This window comes from Tursiops truncatus, chromosome 17 (genome assembly GCF_011762595.2).
Source record: "Tursiops truncatus isolate mTurTru1 chromosome 17, mTurTru1.mat.Y, whole genome shotgun sequence".
Taxonomy (NCBI): domain Eukaryota; kingdom Metazoa; phylum Chordata; class Mammalia; order Artiodactyla; family Delphinidae; genus Tursiops; species Tursiops truncatus.
The window spans coordinates 75,890,782-75,909,370 of record NC_047050.1 but is presented as its reverse complement, the minus strand read 5'-3'; the positions used below and the strand labels follow the sequence as shown (position 1 = coordinate 75,909,370).

The 18,589-nt window shown below is 58.4% G+C and overlaps 1 protein-coding gene across 4 annotated transcripts in view; it reads left to right on the top strand.

The window, feature by feature from the left end:
• The window catches only part of SLC45A4 (solute carrier family 45 member 4), a 73,840-nt gene extending 59,669 nt beyond the window's left edge, over positions 1-14,171 (top strand). Inside the window, exons 3-9 of one of the 4 annotated variants that reach the window (XM_033842839.2) lie at positions 5,317-5,505; positions 6,836-7,015; positions 7,813-8,834; positions 9,587-9,686; positions 10,782-10,993; positions 12,364-12,720; positions 13,198-14,171. In XM_033842839.2, the coding sequence (XP_033698730.1) occupies positions 5,317-5,505; positions 6,836-7,015; positions 7,813-8,834; positions 9,587-9,686; positions 10,782-10,993; positions 12,364-12,720; positions 13,198-13,479 (2,342 nt within the window). In that variant the 3' untranslated portion in view covers positions 13,480-14,171. Of the gene's footprint in view, positions 1-5,316; positions 5,506-6,835; positions 7,016-7,812; positions 8,835-9,586; positions 9,706-10,781; positions 10,994-12,363 lie in introns of all 4 variants that reach the window. The other 3 variants (XM_073794851.1, XM_073794853.1, XM_073794854.1) reach the window with 3 other exon arrangements.
• The last annotated feature ends 4,418 nt before the right edge of the window (positions 14,172-18,589 follow it).

Here is an 18,589-nt window from a genome sequence, read left to right as displayed (position 1 = left end):
TCTTCTTGTATTTTCTCCTAGGAAAACTTCTAAAAGGCAAAAGCTTAACCAATAAGAGTATCAAATCAAATGTCAAGAAAGTATTTCCAGTGTCAGGACAATAAACGCATGTGCCTCAAGTTAAGCTGCAAAAATTTGTTATTAATTTCTTGGGTTTTTAAGCTCTGAAATACGTATCAAGTTAAACTCAGTCATGGCTGTTCTAAGACGTACTTAAGGAGAGAAGGAATCTTTATGTTCATTTTTTATATGTGTTTTATACCTGCGTATCTGTGCAGAAACGCTTTTACCAGAATTATTCATCAAAGTCCACTTATTGACCTTTGTGTGTGGGGGAAATACATCATTGTTCATCAGAGGAATGTAACAGAATATAGTCTCTGCCACACATCGTTTTATAATGTCTACGCTACAACTCAATACTATTAGGCATTTGGGGAGAAAAGAAAACGGAAAACATGACCTTCACTCCAGAGAAAACGCCACAAGGCACCTGACCCCAATATGATGACTTGTGTTGGAATCATCAGACACGTTCTGACTCTGCTCGGGGGCATAAAGGAAAACAGGCTCCAGGTGGAGAGTAGAAGATCTCAACAGAGAAATAGAAGCTATTTAAAAATCTGGAATTGAAAAATGCAGTATCTGAAATAAAAATTAACCTTAGGGATGAGAGAAGATTCAGTGCACTAAGAAATTGGTCTGTAGAAATGACTTAACATGAAGAACAGAGAGAACAAAGGTTGAAGAAAGAAATGAGCAGAGCTTCAGGAAGCAGTGGGACAGTGTCTGATATACTTGTAATTGGAGCCCCGGAAGAGAGGAAAGAGAACGGGGCATCAAAATGTGAAGTAAGAAATAACTGAAAACCTCCTAAGTTTGGTGGAAGCTTATATCTACAGCTTCGTGAAGCAGGATGAACGTAAAGAGAGCCTCGCTTAGGCTCACCATAGTCAAACTGCTGAAAAGCAGCAACAGGGGAAATCTCGAGGCACCAGAGGAAGAAAAGATGTGTATGTAGTCATGTGGGCTACAGCCTCCTCAGAAGACAGTGGAACCGTGCCTTCAAGTTCTGGCGGGGAGAGGAGTTGACCCAGAGTTCTGTATCCAGCAAAAATATCCACTAGGAACAAAAAGTGAAGTCGAGAGAATTTAGGTAAATTCTAAGAGCATTTGTCATCAGCAGACTCTGTAGGAAATGCTGAAGAAGCCAAAAACAGCTCTTCAGGCTGAAGAGAAGTGATAGCACACGGACACTGGGACCTCGAGGAGGAAGAAGGAAGGGTACGGAAATGGTAAGACGGGTGGTAAAGATAAAAGACCAGCTTCCTATTAATTCTTCTAAAATGAATGACTGTTTCAGGTAAAACCCACAGCACAGCGTGGGGTTTATCGTGTCTGCACGTGAAACGTATGTTCCAGCTTCAACATAAAGGGGCTTGGGGTCAACGGGCACAGACAGTCACTAATTTCTTATGTGATGTGAACGATATCCACTAATAGACTGAAAGCTGACATGTAAGGCAGTCTGTAGAGCAGCCACTACAAAATGATGCTAAAATGCCAACGTGTAAATTAAAATGGAAGGTGGAGAAATACTCAGTTAACCAAAAGAAGGCAGGAACAAGGGGAACAGAGACCCCAGGAGGGGGCAGACAGCAAAACGGCAGCCCTGACGTCACCCACGCGAGCAGTTACTCGAAACGTAAGTGACAAAACGCCAGCGAGGAGACACACCAGAGTGGGTGGAAGAGCAAGACCCATCTTCTTGTAAAACACCGTGACTGACGCAGAGGGGTTGAGGTGAAAAGGTGGGAACAGGCAGCCTGAGTCGGCTGGGGGGAGTATTAACCCCAGATAAAGGGGGCTTCAGATACAGACGAAGCACTGCCGGGGGTACAGAGGGCAGCTCACAGGACGGAAGGGTGGGCTCAGGAGTGAGGTGCCTGTGCTGAGGAACAGAGCCTAAGACACGGGTGAGGCAAGGACAGGCAGAATCCAACAGTCATTCGCGGTCATTGTTGGGAAATTTCACACCCCTCTTTCCTCAGTAATAGGGCCGACTGAGCACAACTCAGGAGACGGACAAACCCTGGACGACACACAACCGCGCTGCATCTAGAGCAGGGGTTGGCAGGCGGTTCCTGTTGGGGCCAGAGTGAATGTTCCTGGCGCTCTGGCCGCGTGTCTGTGGCAGCTCCAAGCTCTGCCATGGAGCTCAAAGCAGCCGTTCATCAGCGGACAAGTGTGGCCTCGTTCCAATAAAACTTTATTTACAGACACTTTTTACATGTCAGGAAATGTGCTTACTTTGATCTTTTTCGACCATTAAAAAAACGTAGCAACCTTCTTAACAAAAAGGGGCCACAGAGTTGCTCAGTCGTGTTCCAGAGCATTGACCTTGAGAAGGAGACGGGTTGGAACGAACACCTGTCCTCTGAGCAGCGTTGGGATGACAGTGGGGCCCTGCTGGCCGCCCTGCCCAGCAGCCTCCCTCCGGCCACGCCGAGCCGAGGTGCCAGGAGGGATCCAGTGCTGACTCCTCCCGTGTCCCCCGACATCCGGGCAGGTGCGAGGGATGATGCTGCAGGTCCCGCAACTCCCGTCCCTTGTCCCCTGTGGGAGGCCCGGCCGGGGTCGCAGGGCCTTCTGCTCTGTAAAGAGCTCCACCTGCCATGGCCAGAGAAACACCCACCCCCTCTGCCCCCGCCGCCCGGCACCCCATCCGCTTCTCTCCCTCAGACTCAAGGATGCTGCCCTCCCGACCCCTCAGCCCCTGAAGCGCCACGGGTCGCCCTGAGATGCTTGTCGCCTGGTGAATTTGCTAATGCCCGTCCCCCTGGGACTGGAAGCTGCCAAGGCCAGGAGCCACCGCTCCCCCACCGCATAGCAAGCACAGCCGGCCCCAGGGGTGCTGTGTGCCCAGCCTCCCTGCTCCTGGACCAGTGCTGAGTGCGTTCGGCACCGGGAGCCGAGATGACTGATGCCAGGAGGCATGTGTGTGGTGGGCTGGCTGGGGATGCGGAAGGTGGCCTGGGGCAGATGGTAGGCCTGGCGGGTGAGGGCGCCGGGGGGTGGGGTGGCCAACCACAGCTGAAGATCAGACCCGGGTTGGGGGCTGGCCAGCAGCAGTGCGCAGGGTCAGAGGTCGGCGGTTGGGGTCTTCAGGCTGACCCCGCTGCAGGGGCACCTCGGGTTTGGTTCAGTTCAGCTGTTGTTGGTACCTCTGTGGGTCTCCACCCTCAGAGATGCCCGTCTCTTGGGATCGCATACAGGTGGTTCAGCAGCTGTGGACTTACAGCAGTGGTGGTGAGCCCTGGTGAGTGGGAGCCTCCTGGGTGGGTGACCCCTCAGAGTTCTAAGAGGTACCAGGTAGGGAGGTGAGAGTCAGCAGGTGCAGAAGCCCAGAACACTTCCTTGTGCCTGAAGCGGGAGGGCCAGGCCCCCAGGGGAGACAGCAGGCACACGTGCCTGCGTGTGCGCAAGTGCATGCGTGCTGCAGCTCTGCACGGAGCCCCGTCACCAAGCTAGTCACCGTTCATGAGTAAAGTTGTGACATTTGAAAAGCCCAACAATAGTTAAGAGTCTGTCCATTGGGGTAAAAATGCTTTCCTTTCTCTGAAACCGACTACACCGCACCCGCTAGATGGTTTTGTGAGGGAGCTGTTTTTGAGAAGGCTGATGCTTCAACACTGTGCGTTCTTGAGCATAGGAAGTGTCGCCGCGGCCGATGTGGCCGGTACCGCTGTCGTTTCCCCAGTGCCTGACTTTGACAGTGAACGCCGAAGACCCGGGCCTACCATGTAAACCACCGCTTGTCAGCAGAGCACACTCGGCAAGCTTCTCATTTCCTGAAACACCAGTGCGTTCTGCTGACTAGAATCAGGAACAGAATTCGCCCTTCCTAAGGTTCTGTGTGGTGTAAAGGTCGAGGCTGACACCTTGAATTCTAGGCTGAATGCATAAATATTTTAATGGGCACGTTAGCAACGATTTTGAAAGGTGCTTCCCTCCTCCTTTGAAAACGATTTCCTCCTCCTACACAGTTTATTTTTCTTAGTAGTTCAGCACAATATTCCGTTTCTCAGGGCCTTTGGTGGTGTAAGACATTAGCTAACAATCGCTGGGGTGCCAAGGCACGCTTTTATTTTTTTTTATATAAACTCTTCGTTGAAGTATGACACAGAGAAGGTGCATGGTCCAAGTCTCCAGCTGGGTGAGCTGTCACCAGGGACCCCCATCCAGATCAAGGTCAGAACACACCAGCCCGAAGCCCCTGCCCCTCCCACGGGCGACCAGCACCCTGGCTTCTGCCAGCAGACACTCCTTTGGCCCCGTTGGACATCCTGTAAATGGAACCCACAGTGTGTGCCCTTGTGCACCCAGCATGTGCGGGATTCTGCCTGTTGTCCTGCGTATGAATGAGACAGACTCAGTTTCTCGTTGTTCCAGTGGCGATGGGCGTTGGGTTTGTGTTATAGGGAGGAGGCATGTAGAGTGGGGTGGGGGGTACATAGACTTCGAAATCAGGCAGCCCTGGGTTTAAGTCCTAGGCTCCTACTTTTTCGCTCTGTGACCCAGGGCAGATCGCCTAGCTCAACCTCTCTGAGCTTCAGATTTCCGGTCTGTGAAATGGATACAGTAATCCCTGCCTCCCTGGGCAGTTAGGAGGATTAAGCGCCAGACACAACCCCCTGGTTCCAGCTGGACACACACTGAGGCCTCCCCTCTTGCCGCCCCTCAGTACCGCTCAGAAGCCCACTGCTGGGGTCAGTTAGTGCGTCAGTGGCTGCAAGAACCCTCCGCAAACCCTCGTGATTTAGATTTCAGCTGTGAGGCCCAGGATCCCGGGAGCGGAGCGGCAGTCCCCTGCCCGCCTTGTGGGCTGACGGGCTCAGTGCCTGGTTCCCAAGGGTGGCGTTGAGCAGCCCCTGAGACCCCAGGCCCTGGTCAGTGCCAGAGGAATGAGAGGGTCTTGCCCTCGTGCCGCTGCCCCTGCAGGTGCCTCTCCATGTGTGCATGGCGGCCCGGGCCCGCTGGGTCCTGTGTCCTGCACCGTACGCTGTGTGCCCGCCTGCCGAGTGCGCCCTGGGCAGGTTCCAGGACACGGGCTCTTCGGCCCAGGTCTGGCCTCGGGCCACCTGATGCTTCACCGTCGGGCTTTGGCTGATTTCAGACACCGGGCCTGGCAGGTGGGGACGTCTGGCTGGGGGCTCTCTAGCTGGCAGGGGTGTGTGCGCGCGGCCCGAGCTGCCTGGGGCAGGCGGTCTGCAGCGCGCCCGCCCGCGTGTGTAACAGCCCGCGTGTCTGTTGCAGGCCTTCCGGAGCAGTACTACAGCCTCACCTGGTTCCTGAGCCCCATCCTTGGCCTCGTCTTCACCCCCCTCATCGGCTCCGCGAGTGACCGGTGCACCCTAAGCTGGGGCCGCCGGCGGCCTTTCATCCTCGTGCTCTGCGTGGGCGTGCTCTTTGGAGTGGCACTTTTCCTTAATGGCTCTGCCATCGGTGAGTGTCCTGCAGAGCCCTGCCTGGGACTCGATAAGATGCGCATGTTTAAAGAATTTAGACCGGCTGGTCCCGGACTGGGCAGCTGTGCAGAGCCCTGGGCGCCCGGGCGGTGGCCCTGCCACGGGCCCCACGTGGGAACGCCGTGGGAACCTGTTCTCAGGGAGCGTTTCCTGTTGTGATCCGTTTGTTTTTAATGCGTATCTGACACCACGTCCTGTTTCCAGCATTATTTCAGAAATTATCTTTTCTCTTTTTTTTTTTTCTCCTTTTCTTAGGCTTGGTATTGAAAATGTCCAGACCTAGTGTGATACTTTTTTGTTTGTTTCTTTCGTGTACTCGTGGTTTGTTTTGCTTCTTTTTGTTGTTTTGTTTTCAAGTAAAACAACTACATGTGGGAAAATAGCTTTTGCTTGAGAGCAACCGCCAGCACTGGTGAAAAACAAAACCCTGTTTTCTGGCAACGACTTTGTAAGTCGAAGGCTTGATCTGTGTCTGACATAGGCGAGCCTGCCCCGAGTCCACATCAGTTCAGGCGGGGGTCGCTGATGCTAGGAGGCTCGGGAACTGGGGAGGGCGGCGCAGAAAGAAAACTCGCTCAGCTGCTCAGAGGCTGCGTGAGACCGCCTGGGGCGAGCTTAGTGCCAGCTTGGTGGGGGCGGCCGAGGAAGGCCTCCCTGAGCTGAGCGCCCACCCACCTCCCCTCCATCCAGATGCCCCCGGATCAGGAGTCCGGGGCTGCCGCCCTCCTGGCACCTGCGGGCACAGTTTAGAGGGCCTGTTGCGGCTTTCTCGAGGACCTGTGTGTGCAGGTGGACCCGGCCCACTGTGGCCCAAACGCAGCGGCTCGGAGCTCCGGCCCGGTGCCCTCTGTCTTGCTGCACCTGTGTTGCTCCCGGGCATTGCCGGGTCCAGGTAGCCAGCAGGTCCCCTGCCCTCAAGCAGGGAGGGTGTGTCTGAGACCCGCCTCATCTGCAGAGCTCAGGGGCTGGTCCTGGGTTCCAGACCATGAGCCCAGTGCCCCCTCATCACTTTTGTGCACAGAGTGCCCCTCGGTCCCACGGCGGTGAGTCCAGTAAAACCAGCTTTAGCTCAGCTGTCGGGGAGCAGGTTGGTCTCTGGGTTCAGGGCCAGACTCACCTGAGACAGGTGCGTGATTACGGCTCACAGCCTCCTTCCCAGAGCCAGGAAAGACAAAACTCTCCTTCCGTAAGGAGAGGCTGTGCCGAGGAGCACGTGCCCTTCAGGCTGGGGCGGGAGGCCGCTGTCTCCCCGGGAGGTCACTGCCTGCCACTGGGCTGAGATCGGCTGCTCCTTTGTGCCCTGTCAGGTCTGTCCCTCGGCGATGTCCCCACCCGGCAGCCCATTGGCATCGTCCTCACGGTGCTGGGGGTGGTGGTCCTGGATTTCAGCGCTGACGCCACCGAGGGGCCCATCCGCGCCTACCTGCTGGACGTGGCGGACAGTGACGAGCAGGACATGGCCCTCAACATCCATGCCTTCTCTGCCGGTGAGCGCGCCCTGCCCCGCCCGTCCCCAGGCCCCGGCCCCCCGTTCGCCGCACCCCGGTCCTTACCTGGCTCGTCTGAGGTCGGCAGGGCTGGTGGAGGCTGCTCCCATGGCCTCCGCGTGAGGCTTTTTTGTCTCAGACGCTGGTGGGCGAGGCAGTGAGCTGAGATCCTGGCAGGGCCAGGTGACTGTGGTCTGGGGTGCTAGCCGGGCGGCCCCAGTCCAGGGCCCTGTGCTGGCCGCCCCCTGCAGTCGGGCAGCTTTCCCATCCGACGGGAATGTGGGAATGTGAGCTCAGGGGATGGCGGGGAGCGCGGAGAGCATTCCCCGGGCGGGCCGGTGCCCGTTTCTGTCCCAATTCATGAAGCAGGAACCTGTCAGGTCAGGATTCCGAACCCGGGCTCAGGTGTCGTTCCTCATGTCCTTGTTCCTCCCGTTTTCTCTGAGTGGCAGCCCTGGACCCCAGTGTGTGTGTGTGTGTGTGTGTGTGTGTGTGTGTGTGTGTACCCGTGTGTGTGTGTGTGTGTGTGTGTGTGTGGACCCGTGTGTGTGTGTGTGTGTGTGTGTGTGTGGACCCGTGTGTGTGTGTGTGTGTGTGGACCCGTGTGTGTGTGTGTGTGTGGACCCGTGTGTGTGTGTGGACCCGTGTGTGTGTGTGTGTGTGGACCCGTGTGTGTGTGGACCTGTGTCTGTGTGTGCGTGTATGTGTGCGTGTGTGTGCGTTGGGGGTGTTGAACTCCCGTCTGGGTTCCCCCTGGCTCGGCTCGCGGCTCACTACCACCCCTCCCCTTCCCTCAGGCCTTGGCGGAGCCATCGGCTACGTGCTGGGGGGGCTGGACTGGACCCAGACCTTCTTGGGCTCCTGGTTCCGGACGCAGAACGAGGTGCTCTTCTTCTTCGCGGCCATTGTGTTCTCGGTGTCAGTGGCCCTGCACCTGTTCAGCATCGACGAGGAGCAGTACGGCCCCCAGCAGGAGCGCAGCGTGGACGCGGCCGAGGCCCCGGCCCCCAGCGCCCTGGACGGCGGCGCCCTGTTCCCGGACGAGGTGCAGTCAGCGCACGAGCTGTCCCTGGACTACCTGGACGCGGGCATCGTGCGCAGCAAGAGCGACTCGGTGCTGCACGTGCCGGACGCCGCGCTGGGCCTGGAGCCCGAGCTGCTCTTCTTGCACGACATTGAGCCATCCATCTTCCACGACGCCTCCTACCCTGGCACTCCCTGCAGCACCAGCCAGGAGCTCGCCCGGGCCCGGCCGCCCCACCTGCCCCCGCTGCTCTGCGAACCCGCCGGGGAGGACGAGACCCTGCTGGAGAACCACCTGAGCACGGCTGGGCTCCCCAACGGGGGCAGCTCCCCACCCCACGGCGGCCTCAGCGGCTGCAGCCGGGTGGACGTGAAGCCCACGGCCACGGCGGGCTCCGGGCGTCGGCGTCGGCACATGTTCCGCCGGCAGGCCTCCAGCACCTTCTCCTACTACGGCAAGACCGGGTCCCACCGCTACCGCTACCGGCGCGCCAACGCCGTGGTCCTGATCAAGCCCTCGCGCAGCATGAGCGACCTGTACGACCTGCAGAAGCGGCAGCGGCAGCGCTGCCGCCGCCGCAACCAGAGCGGGGCCACCACGTCCAGCGGGGACACAGAGAGCGAGGAGGGCGAGGGCGAGACCACCGTCCGGCTGCTCTGGCTGTCCATGCTGAAGATGCCCCAGGAGCTGGTGCGGCTCTGCCTCTGCCACCTGCTCACCTGGTTCTCCGTCATCGCTGAGGCTGTGTTCTACACCGACTTCATGGGCCAGGTCATCTTTGAGGGGGACCCCAAGGTGAGCGCCCGGGCACTTGGGGGGGGCGGAGCCTGGTTGTGGTGACAGCCTGGTTCCCTGGCGCCCAGCAGGCCACCCCCAAAGCTGCAGGGGTGCATGGTGGGCCGCCAGCCAGCATGCAGCCCTGCTGACACGGTCGGGAATCGTCATGTGTGCCCGAGAGGGCGTTCACACGGGGGTCTGCGGCGAGCCAACGGCAGGCTTCGGCAAGTACCGGAGCGCCGAGGAGCCAGAGGCAGGAAGGCCCACTCCCGCCGCGCACAGACGCCGTGCACAGACGCCGTGCACAGAGGGTTAAAGCAGCGATGTGCTGGCTTGTGGCTGGGCCAGCTGGGCGTGGGTCCTAGTCCCCGTGGCGTCAGCTGACTTGCACCTGTGCCCGTGTCGCCCAGAGTCGGGCTGGGAGGTCTGAGATGGTCCCAGCGCAGACTCAGGCCTTCCCGCCCCACGTGGTCCTCACCGTCCTGTACTGTCTGAGCTGCTTCACGCGGCCTCTGGGCTCCAAGAGGGCAGAGGCAGGAGCTGTAGGTCGCATCTGCCAGAGGCGGGGCAGGAGCGAGGCTGGGGGGTGCAGACGATCTGCCACAGGTCCCGGCCTAGGCCACGCCTGCTCCTTCCTCCGTGCGGTGCTACCACAGTGCTGCACGGCTCGCCTGCAGCCGAGATGTAAATTTCCACATCAGTGGCCTCCTTTGCCCAGAGGTACAGCACGCTGTCCCCACCCCTGAAGCCCAGTCTCGTTTCTGGAACAGGCTCCATCCAACTCGACTGCGTGGCAGGCCTACAGCGCGGGCGTGAAGATGGGCTGCTGGGGCTTGGTCATCTACGCGGCCACCGGTGCGACTTGCTCGGGTAAGCGGCCCCCAGTCAGGTGAGCCGTTTGTCTGGACGTGCTCCATGACTGGAAAGACCGACGGGCATCCTGCTCTGTGGATGGCGGGCCCTGACCAGACAGGGCCACCCCTCAGGGACAGCAGCGTAGAAATCCACTCATCCTCACCTTGGGAATAAGCCACCTTAGCCTGATACTGGGAACCGGTGTCCTGAGACCCGCCGTGGGCTGTCCTCTGGGCAGGCGCCTGCCCAGGCTCCTCGGGGAGGGGTCTGACCGCGGCTCAGGGGGTGGCGGCACTGCAGGAGCTGTGCCCTCAGCCAGGGGGAGGTGAGGCAGGCATCCTGGGTCCTGCCTGAGCGCACACGGTATGTTTGGGCCCTGCCGGAGGTCAGGGTGGCTGGAAGAGACAAGCAGCCTTTCCCTGGGGTCAGCTGTGTCCTGGAGGATGGGGGGTGGGAGTGACAGACTTCAGTCCCGGGAGCGACATGCTGGCACAGCTTCTGGAAACGAGGCAGAGCCGCAGTTAGGGGTCTCCTGGCTGAGCCTGGGCCGGGCCCCCTGCCTGTGCTCTTACCTGAGGATGACCAAGATAACAGCCAGGGGCAGCGGGCAGCCTTCATGACGGTCATAGTGCTGTCGATGCTTTAATAGAGGACTTCTCGGGAGAGCTGGGTCAGGAAGGGTGAGCAGGAGTCTGGAAGGGTGAGTCCTTCCAGACCCAGAGGGGGTGGGTGCTTGCGAGGAAAACCAGCAACAGCTCGGTCTTCGAGGCAGGACCAGGCACAGGGCCCAAGAGGGTGCCGAGTGGGCCTGGACTGGTGGAAGGATCAGGAAGGCCTGACCTTGCAGGGTAGGGAGGCCCCAGGGAGCTGCAGGACAGCACCAGGTCATGGGGTCTGGGACCAAGAGCTCCGCCTTCCTTCTGCGGTGCGGAGCCCCCGGCAGCCGAGTGGGGCACGGTGAGCTGTGGCCCGTTCGGGAGCACCATGTGGTGGCCTGGCGGGCAAAGAAGAGGGGCGGCCACCTGTTCCTGGGCCGGGCTGAGTGCGGCGGTAGAGGGAGGGTAGCGCGTGGGCGGTGCCTGGCAGTCACCTGGTGGCCTGTCTCCGCAGCCCTGCTACAGAAGTACCTGGACAACTACGACCTGAGCATCAGGATCATCTACGTGCTGGGGACGCTGGGCTTCTCCATCGGCACGGCTGTGATGGCCATGTTCGCCAACGTCTACGTGGCCATGATCATGATCAGCACCATGGGCGTCGTCTCCATGAGCATCTCCTACTGCCCCTACGCCCTGCTCGGGCAGTACCACGACATTAAGGAGGTGCGTGGCCGGTGGGGGCGTGGGGAGCGGGTGGGTGAGGTCCTGGGGCAGGGTCAGCAGCTGTGGGCGGCTCTGGGGTTCTCACCAGCCCTGCTGCATGGGACATTCCTGCTCACGTCTTCCCTCGCACTCGCACCCTCGGCCTGTGGCCTACCTGGGGTGGACTTCGTGTGTGTGGTCTAAGGTAGATCAGAACTTTTTGGCTTCCTCACAAAGGATGGGGATGGCCTTGTGACCCAGTGTCCCCCCCGCACTGCCGTGCCGTGATCGTCATAAGTCAGGTGTCTGTCTGGGGGCATCTCTGTGTTCTCTTCCGTGGGTCTGTCTGTCCTTAGACAGGTGATCCTTCACTGTCTTAAGTAGTTTTATAATAGGACCTCTGAAACCTCGTAGTATAAGTTCTTCAACTTGGTTCTTCAAGATTGTCTTGGGTATTCTTGACCATTTAAACGTTAGAATAAGCTTCTGGGATTTTTTTTTATTGGAAACACATTGATTACATATATCAATTTAGAGAGAGTTCAAAGTTTATAGTATTGAGCCTTTATGATATTCCCTAAGTATGGTGTATTCTCTTAATTGTTGTAGTATATTTATAGATTCTTCTGGGCTTTCTGCATACACAATCACATCATCCATGGATAATGAGCTTTGTTTCTTGCTTTCCAATTCTTCTTAAAGACAATACTTATGTTTCTCATTTGTATTTCTTTTTAAAGGAATTTATTTTGGGCTGCGTTGGGTCTTCATTGCTGCACGCAGGCCTTTTCTAGCCGCGGCGAGAGGGGGTTACTCTTTGTTGCAGTCCTTGGGCTTCTCATTGCTGTGGCTTCTCGTCATGGAGCACGGGCTTTGGCGCACGGGCTTCAGTAGTTGCGGCACGCAGGCTCAGTAGTTGCGGCTCGCGGGCTCTAGAGCGCAGGCTTAGTTCTTGTGGCACACGGGCTTAGTTGCTCTGCAGCATGTGGGATCTTCCCGGACCAGGGCTCGAACCCATGTCCTCTGCATTGGCGGGCAGATTCTTAACTACTGCGCCACCAGGGAAGCCCCTCCAGTTCTTTTTTTTCAAACATCTTTATTGGAGTATAATTGCTTCACAATGGTGTGTTAGTTTCTGCTGTATAACAAAGTGAGTCAGCTATATGTATACTCCAGTTCTTAATAGGTTTAATTTATTTCCCTTACCTTATCGCAATGGCCAGCACCTCCAATACTATATGTTCGATAGAAGTCGGGTGAGGACGGGGACAGGCAGGCTAAGGGGAAGGCAGGTTTTGTGTCCAGGCTTCTGAGCTAATGTTCAAACCCTGGGAAGGATGATCGACGGCTTGACCCCCCGGCCCTCACGCCTGTGTCCTCCTCTCTTGCAGTACGTTCACCACAGCCCCGGGAACTCCAAGCGTGGCTTTGGCATAGACTGTGCCATCCTCTCCTGCCAGGTCTATATCTCCCAGATCCTGGTGGCCTCCGCCCTGGGCAGCGTGGTCGATGCGGTCGGGACTGTGCGCGTCATCCCTATGGTGGCCTCTGTGGGCTCTTTCCTGGGCTTCCTGACGGCCACCTTCCTGGTCATCTACCCAGAGGGGTCTGAAGAGGCCAAGGAAGAGCAGAAGGGCCTGTCTTCCCAGGCTCTGGGCGAAGGCGGGAGCAGCGGCATCGAGAAGCCCACGGTCCTGAAGCTGTCCCGGAAGGAGGGCCCGCAGCGGCTCGCGGAGACCCAGTCGATGGTCTGAGCCGCGCCCCCGTGCACACACATTCCAGGGTGGGCGGGGAGGGCGGGGGACACCGCCCCTGCAGGCTGGCTGCTGTGGCCTTAGCGGCAGCGCAAACCAGAGTGGAGGCTCGGTAGTTGTAGGGTAGCTTTGCGCCACTAGGCAAAAATACCACGTTAATTACTTTTCCCACAATTAAAAAGAATCATTTGAAATCTTTTTTTTTAATTGAAAAGGATCTTTTAATTTCAACTTTGTCTTTTACTCTGCAGGTATATTATTCTGCATGGTTTAAAAGTATAAACCAGATTTACAACATAGACCATAAGTGATGTAGAAAAAAATAAGGATTTTGCATTTCTAAAGTTATAATTGAAAACAAAAAATATCTGATGTATTTTGCTATATCTTATCTGAATTCTTCAGATAGCAGTCATGTAGTCAGTGACTAAAACATTTTTATCAAATTTTTTTCCCTGCGGATGCCTACAGGTATTTGGACGTTCAGTCAGATCTCATCACATTTTGTTGGTGCTGCAGCTATTGGAGAGTATTTTTCTCTATGATTACTTTAGGAAAAAAAATTTTTTTTTCTTCTTCTTTTTTTTTTTTTCCCCCGAAACTGTGGTTTTCTTGGAAGAACAGCATCTATCTCCTGTTTTCCTCAGAGTCTGCCGCATTGTGCCCGGGCAGCCCTGTTCGTGGGCGGCGGGCAACAGTAGTAGTGACACCAAAGCCAGGAGGAGGCAAGGCCCCCGGGTTCTCGTGGGGTGACCAGGGCAATTCACAAGGGCCAATTCCAGACCCCCCGCCCAGCAGGCTGGGATGGGCTGCCAGCGCCGGGGTAGCCCTTGAACTAGCAGACCTGCCCCTGCCTGCGGGCCTACCTGTGTGTGGCTGCCCGTGCCCAGCCCTCCTGCCCGTCGTCCTGTCCGAAGCTCCCTGGAGAGGCTCTGATTCTTGTGTTGCACTTTGATTTGTCTGTAAACCATTTGTGCGGGAAATCACGAGGGCAGAGCTCCCGGTGTGGCTCTGCCTCTGGCGCCCCACCACCAGGCCCACACGCCGGACACTCTGCACCCTTCTGACCTCTGCGCCTGCTCACCCCGCTGGCCACTGGAATCGGAGCCACCTCACGGTGAAGAAGTGGGTCTTGGGACGGAAGGAAGGTCCAGTCCACGGGTCAACTCGGCGCAGTGTTTCTAGTTTCAGCGGAGAACCAAACTCGGGCCCCGGGGAAGCACGGTCGTCACATGCTGCATCTGTTTGGAAATGCTTTTCAAACCACACTCTCTTTATAACTAAGCAGTTTCTGCTTTTCTTCTTTGGAACGGTCAGTCTAGGTTTACTGATCTCAGGAGAAAGAAGGGAGGCCTCCCGCCCATTACCCGGATAAAGTGAGAGAGGATTGTAATACTTCGCTGCCTCAAGTTGATGTTTTTTTAAATAAAGTACTTTAAAATGCATGAGAATCATGCTGCAATATGATCATTCTAAAGCAAACATATATTTCAAGATGAAGTTAAGCAGTTTTTAAATAAACTACTTGAATTTCCTGTGTGTTGAAAGGAGTAGCGGTATTTGATGTATTTGACCACAGCCTCTGGTCTTGCCCCGTCCGTCGCTGGTGGTACTTTGTAGGTTGTGGTTTGTGCCCAAGGAGCAGCGGTGCCTGTCCCTGTCGGACGTGTCCACAGGCCACGTGTCCTCCCTCAGAAGCCCAGGATCACAGAGAACCGACCAGAAGATGGGAGTGTTTTCGATGGCATCATAGCTGGAGCATGACCTTGGGAATCTCGTGCTTGGATGGGAAAGCCCTTCCCACCACTGGAGGCCCTCTCGGTGTTCCTGAGGCCCCCACTGGCCATCCGGTGTGTGCTTCTCAACACCCTCCCCCTCGCCTCCCGCTCCCCCCAGCCAAGCGGGTGCCCCCAGCAGGTCACTGACATGCAGTTCAGTGGCCTTCATAGCTTTCGGATGGCAGGTCCTCCTGCTGTGATTCGATCGCAGCCTGCGTTTAGCTGCTCCTCGAGGGTTCTCCTGGCAGCTAGAAAACAGGGAGGCCGGAGAGCATAGACTATATGGGGATGGTGGCGGGGATGGTGGGGAGAGGGCCACCCCTCGTGGGCCCGCCCCTATCCACAGCCAGCGCTCCCTTCCAGACCCAGGGCCCTCAGGGCCCGGCTGGGGTTTGATTTATAGGAGCAAGAGGGGCTTGTGGCGAGACCACCACCTGGAAAGCGTGTTGACCCTGGAGATCCGAGCCTTAAAGTTGACCGTGATCTGCACCAGCGAAGACATCAAAGGACATTTGTTGACGTCACTGTTAGGACAAGAACCACCTGGAAAGTGCTTGCGATAAAGGCCTGCAGGGAAGGGCGTGGCCGCTGCTGGCGGCTCCGGGCAGAAGCGAGTGTCCTGCCATCGAGCTTTACAGATTTCAAAGCCTCTGGCTGTTTGTGACCAAAGTGTGTCTTACTGTGTCGGTCTGGGAGGGCAGGTGCCTTGCGGTCTGGATCGGGGGCAGCCATGGAGCCGGCCCGCAGCACTGCCCTCCCGGCCCCTCGCCTGGGAGCGAGCAGGCACCATCCTTGCAGTGAGGTTATTCCCAGGTCGCACTGACTTGAAGCTCTGTCGTCACCTTGTGTCTTAAGAGGAGCCGAGAGGCAGGGCGGGCGGGCTGCGTGAGCGCGGTGGTTGCCGCCCATGGCTCAGGGGTGTGTCCTATCGCTGTACCTCAGGGCGACGTGGGGCGACTGCCCCAGAGCGGTGCTCTGTGGCCTGCTAACTCGAAGCGTCCTCTGTCTGGTGCTCCGGCCAAGGGGACTGGTCAGGCTGTGACCAGTGGGCTGTGACAACCCCTGGGTAGGCTGGCCGGGTGGCCGATGCTGGAGATGACCCTGGAGTTGGCCTTGTGGGCCCCGGGGGTCTGTGGGCACCGCTCAGGGCCCGGCGTCCCTGAGCAGGGGGCTTGGCAGGGATTTGGTTGGTCGCCGTGTCATATAAATGGACTTACTACCAAAATAGGGTAACATAGGTCTGGTTTGCACCCCTGGTTCCCTATAAAAGCCCGCTGAGTGGAGAATCAAATCGATGCCCCAAACACGTGGCGGGGGTCTGCCCCGTGTGGGAGCGCCCCCGTGGGGAGGCTCGAGGGGCCATCGAGGTCGGCCAGGTGGGACCTGGTCCCAATTCTGTCGGCAGGGTCAGCACTGCGATGTTCTCCGGGTGGCTGGAGGGCCCCTGAGGTGGGGGGACCAGCAGTGTCCCCCAGAGGGAGGCAGGGCGGCTGGCTCCAAATGGTCCTCGGGTGTGTTTTCTTAAAGGCTCGAGTGTGTGGAGACGTAGATCTCTGGCCCCCCAGAACCCCAAGGTGGAGCCTCTGAGAGCCTGCAGGGGCAGGAGTGGCTGGTAGAGCTTGTGGGGAAGGGCCGTCCTCTCTGTCCAGCCTTCGCCTTCCGGGCACCACAGGCCCCTGTAGCCTGAGCTGAAAAAACGCTCCGGGAGGTGCCAGCCGATCCCTTGTGCAGCTGAGGGCGCGCAGCAGCCGGTGACAGGGACAGCTGCGCAGAGCAAGGCTGTCAGACACCAGATTCTCTGGACATGAGCCACCTTCGAGCTGTTGGGCTTCCACCCGGGCTTCTGTCCACCTTTGGCTGCCCCGGCTGTGAGCGCAGGCACCCCTGTGAGGGGCCTCCTGGGAAGGTTGCTGCCAGAAACGGACGTGCCCGACTCTCCGTGTTCCATCCGCAGGCAGCTGCTTCTAGGACACACCATCCATCTCCTGCCCGCTTCCGGGCCTGGGGCCTCAGGCCTGCCTGACAGGGCTAACGCGAGGGTCCACCCCCTGAGCGTTCCTGGGGCTCAGCTGTCAGCGGAGTGGTGTCGATTCATCGTGGCCCTTGGGCACCCGGTACGTTTGGGGGCTGTTGTCATTACCTCCTCGTGGGGAGCCGCCCACCGCCGTCCTGGCCCCTTGGCCAGCCCATCCTGGGGAGTGGCCGCCTCCACTGGGCCTCCACCGAGCTGAGTGCCCACCTTGCCCTCTTGCCCTACCCCGGGCTGCCAGGGGCACAGCTCCACGTGCTGTGGACCGAGACTCTCTCGGTGGCGGAATGACCCAATTGTTGGAAATGCCTCTTGCTGCCAGAGAGACTCCCCAGGCATCTCAGAACAAAACTTATTTAGTTCCATTGTGAACTGGCCACAGGACAACTTTTTTTTTATCAACTTAATTAAGTTGGAGCGCTATAATAGCTCTTGCTGATTTTAGCAGTGATATGAGTGTGTGTTAAACACATAACGTTTTATGAGGAAAAGGGATTATAAAGAGAAGTAATATCGCACATCACTTCATTTTTTTATTAGGTGGGCACAAGCGGCCTGGTGTTCGTGTGTCTTGATGCAGAGCCCTAGGTCTCAGGGCTTCTTTCCGGTAGATGTGGCTGCGTGGCACTCTCTGCCCCATCCCTGTGCATAAGGTCCTGTCTGTGTAACACGCTCACTTTCCGGTGTAGACCAGGCTCTCCCTATGTCTGTTTCGCTCTGTCACTCTGTGGTTGAAACTGAATAAACCTTTCCCTGCCAGGTGACAGCGTGGGTGTGTCTGTGTCACTTCTCCAGAACCCCTCCCTCGGCCCTCCTGTGGCTGGGCTGTGGACCCAGGCCCGCCCCCTGCCCTCCTGGAACCTGGGTGGGTCCATTGTGGAGAGGACAGAGACGCCCCGCTCTGACCAAAGGCTGCCAGTGGGTGTGGACTAGGTAAGGGCTCCTGAAGTGTCCCCAGAGGCTCTCCCAGCCCCAAACCTGGGGGCCCGTGTCAGAATTCCCAGGCCCTCCAGGGCACCTGCCAGAGGTGAGGGGGGTGGGTGGGTGGGTGGGGGTCTCAGCTCGGCCCACCTCACCTGGCTCAGGTGGGCTTCAGGCTGAGCCAGCTGGGGGCGATAACCACCCAGCATGCTGGTGACCTGACAACAGCCCTTTCAGGCCAGACCCCGAGCTTGGGGCCCCAGGCCAGGTGTGGGCAAATGTCTGGCAGCCCGTCCTTGCCAAGGCCTGTCCTGGTGGGTGGGTAATGGGGTCCTGACGGCTGGTAAGAGAGCCTTCCAGGGAAGGGTGGAAAACTCGGGAACGGCCCTGGTTACCACCAGCCAGCCAGGGAGCGGCCAAGCTGCCATCAGGCATGGGGTGTGTGCCACACGGACTGGGTGGGACCCTGGGCAGCTGCAAGCCACCCTGCACTTGGCAACAGAAGAAAGGAAGGGGGAGGGGCTCGCTCAAGGTCACGCAGCCGGTGAGAGATGAACGCAGGATGGGTTGATTTGTTCCGAGGCTGCTGACCTGCAGTGGGCCGCAGGCTGGCTCTGAGTTGGGGCACTGGGGAGGCTGCCTGGGGATGTCGGAGGGGCGAAGGGGCCGGCTCGGACCCTCGGCAGGGTGGGGTTGGGGGCGAGATCACCACGGGGTCCCGGGGTTGCGCCTGGGCATCAGGAGGATGGAAACTGGGAGGCCCTGGCCCTGCGCTTGTGCCCTGAGCGCCCCCGCGGGCAGAACCTGGCCACACCTCCCTGCCGTGGGGACCAAGGGGGTCGTGCCTCCCTGTCGTGGGGACTGAAGGGTCCGCGCGTTGCCCCTCCTGCCGCTGTGCAGGCAGCGAGAGGCGGGCCCTCCCCGTGGGGAGGGGCTTGGAGTCCAGGGCCCGGCTAAGCGAGCGCGCAGCGCCCCCTGGTGTCCGTCCAGCCGCTGCCCAGGATGCGCAAAGCCCGCGAGACCTGGCGCGGGGCGGAGGTGCGGCGCCGCCACGCCTCACCTGGCGCAGGTGCAGTCACCTGCCTGGGGAGGCCACTCCAGGCCGCTGGCTGGAGGACGCACACCCACGGGCGGT